This window comes from Protomyctophum bolini (genome assembly GCF_963924005.1).
Source record: "Protomyctophum bolini genome assembly, chromosome: 24".
Taxonomy (NCBI): domain Eukaryota; kingdom Metazoa; phylum Chordata; class Actinopteri; order Myctophiformes; family Myctophidae; genus Protomyctophum; species Protomyctophum bolini.
Window position 1 is genome coordinate 8,277,010 of NC_137885.1, and position 10,228 is coordinate 8,287,237.

Here is a 10,228-nt window from a genome sequence, read left to right on the forward strand (position 1 = left end):
CAACACGTTTTGTGCATGTAGATTGGCAATTGTTTTCTTTTTTAAAGAATAGTTAGAATACCATTTCAGCAATTAAATATACAGTAGCCTATATATTATCTGTATGTAATTAGAGTAGGTTAAATATACAATATATATGATCTGTATATGTAAATAAAGTAAATATATGTATTTCTTTCTGGGCTACCTGGCAATCATTTTTTTCCTTTCTTTAAAAAAAAGACTTCACCCATTTTCAAATTAACTTAATTCTTCATATAATTGGTCCTTAATTCATTAATTAATTAATATTCATTATAAAATGGTATATCATTTTTCTACTCTGTCTCAGAGGAGGGCTGTGGCCAGTTAAAAAAAATCTGCCTACCAGTGACATCATTAGGCAGGTTTTTCTTATTTTATTTATATATATTCTTTCCCAGGGGCGATTGGATGACTTCTTATAGACTTGGACCGCCCTGGAACGATGTGATTGGATTAAGTCTTACACTTGGACCGCCCTGGAACGATGTGATTGGATGAAGTCTTAGACTTGGACCGCCCAAGGGGTGTAAGACCCGGCTTCTGCTGGAGGACACTGGAAGACAGACAGACAGACAGACAGACAGACAGACAGACAGACAATTAATTTAGGATGACTGATCAACACTGGCGTCTAACTTTGTCTATGAGTGTGGTTAGCGGCTTCGGATGTTATCACATGCTTTAATCTCCGTCATCAGCCCTTATCAACAGCATGCAATGCAGCCAGTATGGACATTTATTTTCCACATACCGACGTTGTTGTCAGCCATTGTCCGACATGGCGTTGGTCGCATTGTTCGACTACTTACTAACGTAACCATAAATCTAACCCCAACTCTAACCCTAAACTCAGTCTTAACCGGCCATGTTGTAAGTCGGTTTTCGCTTCGGCGGCAGTCATTTCACTTCCGTATTTCCTAGTCGTCTTTACATGGTAGGCAGTTATGTGGAAATGTCCATAATGGCCTGCATAGCATGGTCCAGATAGGAACATACTGGTGAATATCAGTTGGTTGATAACATTCGAAGCGGATGACTGCTGTGGATTAATATATATTTCACATTGTGTACATTATATGAGTCCTTTGTATTTTCTATTGACCTGAACCTATAGACGAATTCAGAAACGGGTCTCATGGTCGCAGCTCTTTTAACCTCTTAACTCTTTTACCTGCTTTTTACTAACACTAACATTACAAAGATGCCCAGAACATGTGTAGTTTATGGCTGCTCCAACAGTAGTGGCAACATAAAAAAAAAAAACGGAAAGTCAAGTATCTTACCCAATACCCAATCTTTGTGTTTTATGAACACATGGCTGCTGTACTTTATACCTCATACTTTAAATGCTTAGTATGATATTATTCTATATGTATTATTATGTTATAGGTCATTAGGTACCAGCTGGGTGAAGCGGTCCACACAGGCGTTGCGTATCCGTTCGGGCGTAGCGGGAGAGTCCATTCTGAACGGACCGGTGAGACCACTGTCCTCCCGGGCTGCCAGGACGGCGTCTTTAACGGCATAGAATACTGACGCCGCTAGGAACAGAGGTGGCTCTCCTACTGCCTGTATATAAACATACATTGCATGTAGTAGAGCTGTCAAAACAATGACATGTTTTTTATGAGATTAATCACAGCTTAGAAATGTAGTAATCATGATTCATCACCATTCGAACTATGTTGAAAAAATAATAAGAGAAGATTTTTACAGCAATGATTCTCAACCCGTTTAATTTCAAGGACCCCCAGTTTGAGATTAATTAGGCTACAGGCCCCCATTTAGTGGCATTTTCTATCTCTGAGACCCCCAATTTGTATTGTAAAATCAAAGTAAACTTTACTCTGAGAGTGTACAAATGGAACTAATGAACCCATTAGGGTCCATTTGTACACTCTCTGAGTTACAGACCCATAAGGGTCCATTTGGTTCCTAATTATCATTTAGCCGGGGGACACCTGGAACTCTCTCAAGGACCCCTGGGGGGGTCCCCGGACCGCACTTTGGGAACCACTGGACTAAACTGTCTAGTAGTGTGAATGAATACAGTAGTATACAGTAGATAATAGTAGTAGTATTAGTATGAATACCTTAGAGGAGAACACTGCCTTGGCGTTGGGAGCGTCTCTCAACAGACTGACCGTCAGTTCCGAAGGGATGTCTCCAAACGCAGGGATCTTGTACGTCCCGGGTCCTCTGGTGAACAGCACCCCTAGTGGAGAGTAGCGCAACTCCTCCAGAGTGAACAGCCCCACCCCCTGCATGAACGCCCCTTCTACCTGAAAAGAATCACACCCGTGTGAAGTGAGGGGCGCTCTTATCATCGTACGTCATCATGACTAAATAGTCATGATGATGACTATGACGTCGTTTGTGGACGGTAACTAAAAGCTGGGATGTAGAAAGATCACACTTGTGTGAAGTGAGGGGCGCTCATCATGATACACCATCACATTCCGTGGTACACACAGACACACAAAGCTGGGCATAGGAGGGGCTAGCAGCCCTCAAAAATATAAAAAAAAAGTCACACATTTACATCACATTCCATGCTCAGCCAATCATCACAAATTTGGTACAGACAAGCACATAGAATATTATGTATATATATATATATATAGAGAGAGAGAGAGAGAGAGAGAGGAAGAGAAAGAGAAAGAGAAAGAGAAAGAGAAAGAGAAAGAGAAAGACAGACAGACAGACAGGTACCTGTCCGATGTCGATAGCAGGGTTCAAACTGTTTCCCACGTCCATCACTATAGTGGTATGAAGATTCTATATGATACAGGACACATAATATATCATAACATTATACACATGCTGCTGTGTTCACAATCGTGGAGTCGGCGCACAGGTTCTCTCATCTGGACATCATCACATCTACTGTAAGACATCACATCTACTGTATAGTCTACACATATCGTACGACGGTACGGCATACTATGGCACGCCGTTTTTCATCATTTTTGAGGATTTGAAAAAATGAAAAAAACGATGGGTTATAGCTCATGTTTTTTGAAATTTTGAAAAAAAAAGTTAGCCTCGTTTCTCATCATTTTGGACCGTGGGCTATAGCCCATATCGTACGGCATACTATGGCATGCCGTTTTTCATCATTTTTGAGGATTTGAAAAAAATGAAAAAATGAAAAAAACGATGGGTTATAGCCCATGTTTTTTGAAATTTTGAAAAAAAAAGTTAGCCTCGTTTCTCATCATTTTGGACCGTGGGCTATAGCCCATATCGTACGGCATACTATGGCACGCCGTTTTTCATCATTTTTGAGGATTTGAAAAAATGAAAAAAACGATGGGTTATAGCTCATGTTTTTTGAAATTTTGAAAAAAAACGTTAGCCTCGTTTCTCATCATTTTGGACCGTGGGCTATAGCCCATATCGTACGGCATACTATGGCATGCCGTTTTTCATCATTTTTGAGGATTTGAAAAAAATGAAAAAATGAAAAAAACGATGGGTTATAGCCCATGTTTTTTGAAATTTTGAAAAAAAAAGTTAGCCTCGTTTCTCATCATTTTGGACCGTGGGCTATAGCCCATATCGTACGGCATACTATGGCACGCCGTTTTTCATCATTTTTGAGGATTTGAAAAAAATGAAAAAATGAAAAAAACGATGGGTTATAGCCCATGTTTTTTGAAATTTTGAAAAAAAAAGTTAGCCTCGTTTCTCATCATTTTGGACCGTGGGCTATAGCCCATATCGTACGGCATACTATGGCACGCCGTTTTTCATCATTTTTGAGGATTTGAAAAAAATGAAAAAATGAAAAAAACGATGGGTTATAGCCCATGTTTTTTGAAATTTTGAAAAAAAAAGTTAGCCTCGTTTCTCATCATTTTGGACCGTGGGCTATAGCCCATATCGTACGGCATACTATGGCACGCCATTTTTCATCATTTTTGAGGATTTGAAAAAAATGAAAAAATGAAAAAAACGATGGGTTATAGCCCATGTTTTTTGAAATTTTGAAAAAAAAAGTTAGCCTCGTTTCTCATCATTTTGGACCGTGGGCTATAGCCCATATCGTACGGCATACTATGGCACGCCGCTTTTCATCATTTTTGAGGATTTGAAAAAAATGAAAAAATGAAAAAAACGATGGGTTATAGCCCATGTTTTTTGAAATTTTGAAAAAAAAAGTTAGCCTCGTTTCTCATCATTTTGGACCGTGGGCTATAGCCCATATCGTACGGCATACTATGGCACGCCGTTTTTCATCATTTTTGAGGATTTGAAAAAAATGAAAAAATGAAAAAAACGATGGGTTATAGCCCATGTTTTTTGAAATTTTGAAAAAAAAAGTTAGCCTCGTTTCTCATCATTTTGGACCGTGGGCTATAGCCCATATCGTACGGCATACTATGGCACGCCGCTTTTCATCATTTTTGAGGATTTGAAAAAAATGAAAAAATGAAAAAAACGATGGGTTATAGCCCATGTTTTTTGAAATTTTGAAAAAAAAAGTTAGCCTCGTTTCTCATCATTTTGGACCGTGGGCTATAGCCCATATCGTACGGCATACTATGGCACGCCGCTTTTCATCATTTTTGAGGATTTGAAAAAAATGAAAAAATGAAAAAAACGATGGGTTATAGCCCATGTTTTTTGAAATTTTGGAAAAAAAAGTTAGCCTCGTTTCTCATCATTTTGGACCGTGGGCTATAGCCCATATCGTACGGCATACTATGGCACGCCGTTTTTCATCATTTTTGAGGATTTGAAAAAAATGAAAAAATGAAAAAAACGATGGGTTATAGCTCATGTTTTTTGAAATTTTGAAAAAAAAAGTTAGCCTCGTTTCTCATCATTTTGGACCGTGGGCTATAGCCCATATCGTACGGCATACTATGGCACGCCGTTTTTCATCATTTTTGAGGATTTGAAAAAAATGAAAAAATGAAAAAAACGATGGGTTATAGCCCATGTTTTTTGAAATTTTGAAAAAAAAAGTTAGCCTCGTTTCTCATCATTTTGGACCGTGGGCTATAGCCCATATCGTACGGCATACTATGGCACGCCGTTTTTCATCATTTTTGAGGATTTGAAAAAAATGAAAAAATGAAAAAAACGATGGGTTATAGCCCATGTTTTTTGAAATTTAGGAAAAAAAAGTTAGCCTTGTTTCTCATCATTTTGGACCGTGGGCTATAGCCCATATCGTACGGCATACTATGGCACGCCGTTTTTCATCATTTTTGAGGATTTGAAAAAAATGAAAAAATGAAAAAAACGATGGGTTATAGCCCATGTTTTTTGAAATTTTGAAAAAAAAAGTTAGCCTCGTTTCTCATCATTTTGGACCGTGGGCTATAGCCCATATCGTACGGCATACTATGGCACGCCGCTTTTCATCATTTTTGAGGATTTGGAAAAAATGAAAAAATGAAAAAAACGATGGGTTATAGCCCATGTTTTTTGAAATTTTGAAAAAAAAAGTTAGCCTCGTTTCTCATCATTTTGGACCGTGGGCTATAGCCCATATCGTACGGCATACTATGGCACGCCGCTTTTCATCATTTTTGAGGATTTGAAAAAAATGAAAAAATGAAAAAAACGATGGGTTATAGCCCATGTTTTTTGAAATTTTGAAAAAAAAAGTTAGCCTCGTTTCTCATCATTTTGGACCGTGGGCTATAGCCCATATCGTACGGCATACTATGGCACGCCGTTTTTCATCATTTTTGAGGATTTGAAAAAAATGAAAAAATGAAAAAAACGATGGGTTATAGCCCATGTTTTTTGAAATTTTGAAAAAAAAAGTTAGCCTCGTTTCTCATCATTTTGGACCGTGGGCTATAGCCCATATCGTACGGCATACTATGGCACGCCGCTTTTCATCATTTTTGAGGATTTGAAAAAAATTAAAAAATTAAAAAAACGATGGGTTATAGCCCATGTTTTTTGAAATTTTGAAAAAAAAAAGTTAGCCTCGTTTCTCATCATTTTGGACCGTGGGCTATAGCCCATATCGTACGGCATACTATGGCACGCCGCTTTTCATCATTTTTGAGGATTTGAAAAAAATGAAAAAATGAAAAAAAACGATGGGTTATAGCCCATGTTTTTTGAAATTTTGAAAAAAAAAGTTAGCCTCGTTTCTCATCATTTTGGACCGTGGGCTATAGCCCATATCGTACGGCATACTATGGCACGCCGCTTTTCATCATTTTTGAGGATTTGAAAAAAATGAAAAAATGAAAAAAACGATGGGTTATAGCCCATGTTTTTTGAAATTTTGAAAAAAAAAGTTAGCCTCGTTTCTCATCATTTTGGACCGTGGGCTATAGCCCATATCGTACGGCATACTATGGCACGCCGTTTTTCATCATTTTTGAGGATTTGAAAAAAATTAAAAAATGAAAAAAACGATGGGTTATAGCCCATGTTTTTTGAAATTTTGGAAAAAAAAGTTAGCCTCGTTTCTCATCATTTTGGACCGTGGGCTATAGCCCATATCGTACGGCATACTATGGCACGCCGTTTTTCATCATTTTTGAGGATTTGAAAAAAATGAAAAAATGAAAAAAACGATGGGTTATAGCTCATGTTTTTTGAAATTTTGAAAAAAAAAGTTAGCCTCGTTTCTCATCATTTTGGACCGTGGGCTATAGCCCATATCGTACGGCATACTATGGCACGCCGTTTTTCATCATTTTTGAGGATTTGAAAAAAATGAAAAAATGAAAAAAACGATGGGTTATAGCCCATGTTTTTTGAAATTTTGAAAAAAAAAGTTAGCCTCGTTTCTCATCATTTTGGACCGTGGGCTATAGCCCATATCGTACGGCATACTATGGCACGCCGTTTTTCATCATTTTTGAGGATTTGAAAAAAATGAAAAAATGAAAAAAACGATGGGTTATAGCCCATGTTTTTTGAAATTTAGGAAAAAAAAGTTAGCCTTGTTTCTCATCATTTTGGACCGTGGGCTATAGCCCATATCGTACGGCATACTATGGCACGCCGTTTTTCATCATTTTTGAGGATTTGAAAAAAATGAAAAAATGAAAAAAACGATGGGTTATAGCCCATGTTTTTTGAAATTTTGAAAAAAAAAGTTAGCCTCGTTTCTCATCATTTTGGACCGTGGGCTATAGCCCATATCGTACGGCATACTATGGCACGCCGCTTTTCATCATTTTTGAGGATTTGGAAAAAATGAAAAAATGAAAAAAACGATGGGTTATAGCCCATGTTTTTTGAAATTTTGAAAAAAAAAGTTAGCCTCGTTTCTCATCATTTTGGACCGTGGGCTATAGCCCATATCGTACGGCATACTATGGCACGCCGCTTTTCATCATTTTTGAGGATTTGAAAAAAATGAAAAAATGAAAAAAACGATGGGTTATAGCCCATGTTTTTTGAAATTTTGAAAAAAAAAGTTAGCCTCGTTTCTCATCATTTTGGACCGTGGGCTATAGCCCATATCGTACGGCATACTATGGCACGCCGTTTTTCATCATTTTTGAGGATTTGAAAAAAATGAAAAAATGAAAAAAACGATGGGTTATAGCCCATGTTTTTTGAAATTTTGAAAAAAAAAGTTAGCCTCGTTTCTCATCATTTTGGACCGTGGGCTATAGCCCATATCGTACGGCATACTATGGCACGCCGCTTTTCATCATTTTTGAGGATTTGAAAAAAATTAAAAAATTAAAAAAACGATGGGTTATAGCCCATGTTTTTTGAAATTTTGAAAAAAAAAAGTTAGCCTCGTTTCTCATCATTTTGGACCGTGGGCTATAGCCCATATCGTACGGCATACTATGGCACGCCGCTTTTCATCATTTTTGAGGATTTGAAAAAAATGAAAAAATGAAAAAAAACGATGGGTTATAGCCCATGTTTTTTGAAATTTTGAAAAAAAAAGTTAGCCTCGTTTCTCATCATTTTGGACCGTGGGCTATAGCCCATATCGTACGGCATACTATGGCACGCCGCTTTTCATCATTTTTGAGGATTTGAAAAAAATGAAAAAATGAAAAAAACGATGGGTTATAGCCCATGTTTTTTGAAATTTTGAAAAAAAAAGTTAGCCTCGTTTCTCATCATTTTGGACCGTGGGCTATAGCCCATATCGTACGGCATACTATGGCACGCCGTTTTTCATCATTTTTGAGGATTTGAAAAAAATTAAAAAATGAAAAAAACGATGGGTTATAGCCCATGTTTTTTGAAATTTTGAAAAAAAAAGTTAGCCTCGTTTCTCATCATTTTGGACCGTGGGCTATTGCCCATATCGTACGGCATACTATGGCACGCCGCTTTTCATCATTTTTGAGGATTTGAAAAAAATGAAAAAATGAAAAAAACGATGGGTTATAGCCCATGTTTTTTTAAATTAAAAAAAAAAAGTTAGCCTCGTTTCTCATCATTTTGGACCGTGGGCTATAGCCCATATCGTACGGCATACTATGGCACGCCGCTTTTCATCATTTTTGAGGATTTGAAAAAAATGAAAAAATGAAAAAAACGATGGGTTATAGCCCATGTTTTTTGAAATTTTGAAAAAAAAAGTTAGCCTCGTTTCTCATCATTTTGGACCGTGGGCTATAGCCCATATCGTACGGCATACTATGGCACGCCGTTTTTCATCATTTTTGAGGATTTGAAAAAAATGAAAAAATGAAAAAAACGATGGGTTATAGCCCATGTTTTTTGAAATTTTGAAAAAAAAAGTTAGCCTCGTTTCTCATCATTTTGGACCGTGGGCTATAGCCCATATCGTACGGCATACTATGGCACGCCGTTTTTCATCATTTTTGAGGATTTGGAAAAAATGAAAAAAACGATGGGTTATAGCCCATGTTTTTTGAAATTTTGAAAAAAAAAGTTAGCCTCGTTTCTCATCATTTTGGACCGTGGGCTATAGCCCATATCGTACGGCATACTATGGCACGCCGCTTTTCATCATTTTTGAGGATTTGAAAAAAATGAAAAAATGAAAAAAACGATGGGTTATAGCCCATGTTTTTTGAAATTTTGGAAAAAAAAGTTAGCCTCGTTTCTCATCATTTTGGACCGTGGGCTATAGCCCATATCGTACGGCATACTATGGCACGCCGTTTTTCATCATTTTTGAGGATTTGAAAAAAATGAAAAAATGAAAAAAACGATGGGTTATAGCCCATGTTTTTTGAAATTTTGAAAAAAAAAGTTAGCCTCGTTTCTCATCATTTTGGACCGTGGGCTATAGCCCATATCGTACGGCATACTATGGCACGCCGTTTTTCATCATTTTTGAGGATTTGAAAAAAATTAAAAAATTAAAAAAACGATGGGTTATAGCCCATGTTTTTTGAAATTTTGAAAAAAAAAAGTTAGCCTCGTTTCTCATCATTTTGGACCGTGGGCTATAGCCCATATCGTACGGCATACTATGGCACGCCGTTTTTCATCATTTTTGAGGATTTGAAAAAAATGAAAAAATGAAAAAAACGATGGGGTATAGCCCATGTTTTTTGAAATTTTGAAAAAAAAAGTTAGCCTCGTTTCTCATCATTTTGGACCGTGGGCTATAGCCCATATCGTACGGCATACTATGGCACGCCGTTTTTCATCATTTTTGAGGATTTGAAAAAAATGAAAAAATGAAAAAACGATGGGTTATAGCCCATGTTTTTTGAAATTTTGAAAAAAAAGTTAGCCTCGTTTCTCATCATTTTGGACCGTGGGCTATAGCCCATATCGTACGGCATACTATGGCACGCCGTTTTTCATCATTTTTGAGGATTTGAAAAAAATGAAAAAATGAAAAAAACGATTGGTTATAGCCCATGTTTTTTGAAATTTTGAAAAAAAAAGTTAGCCTCGTTTCTCATCATTTTGGACCGTGGGCTATAGCCCATATCGTACGGCATACTATGGCACGCCGTTTTTCATCATTTTTGAGGATTTGAAAAAAATGAAAAAATGAAAAAAACGATGGGTTATAGCCCATGTTTTTTGAAATTTTGAAAAAAAAAGTTAGCCTCGTTTCTCATCATTTTGGACTGTGGGCTATAGCCCATATCGTACGGCATACTATGGCACGCCGTTTTTCATCATTTTTGAGGATTTGAAAAAAATGAAAAAATGAAAAAAACGATGGGTTATAGCCCATGTTTTTTGAAATTTTGAAAAAGAAAGTTAGCCTCGTTTCTCATCATTTTGGACCGTGGGCTATAGCCCATATCGTACG

At 37.1% G+C, this 10,228-nt stretch overlaps 1 protein-coding gene across 1 annotated transcript in view; it reads right to left on the reverse strand.

Moving 5' to 3' along the window:
• Window positions 1-453: 453 nt before the first annotated feature.
• Window positions 454-10,228, reverse strand: part of xdh (xanthine dehydrogenase) — a 36,562-nt gene continuing 26,787 nt past the window's right edge. The window contains exons 33-36 of the mRNA XM_080758429.1: window positions 2,737-2,802; window positions 2,118-2,306; window positions 1,426-1,593; window positions 454-577 (exon numbers count right to left, since the gene is read on the reverse strand). Coding sequence (XP_080614555.1) covers window positions 527-577; window positions 1,426-1,593; window positions 2,118-2,306; window positions 2,737-2,802 — 474 coding nt within the window. The 3' untranslated portion in view covers window positions 454-526. The remainder of the gene's footprint in view (window positions 578-1,425; window positions 1,594-2,117; window positions 2,307-2,736; window positions 2,803-10,228) is intronic.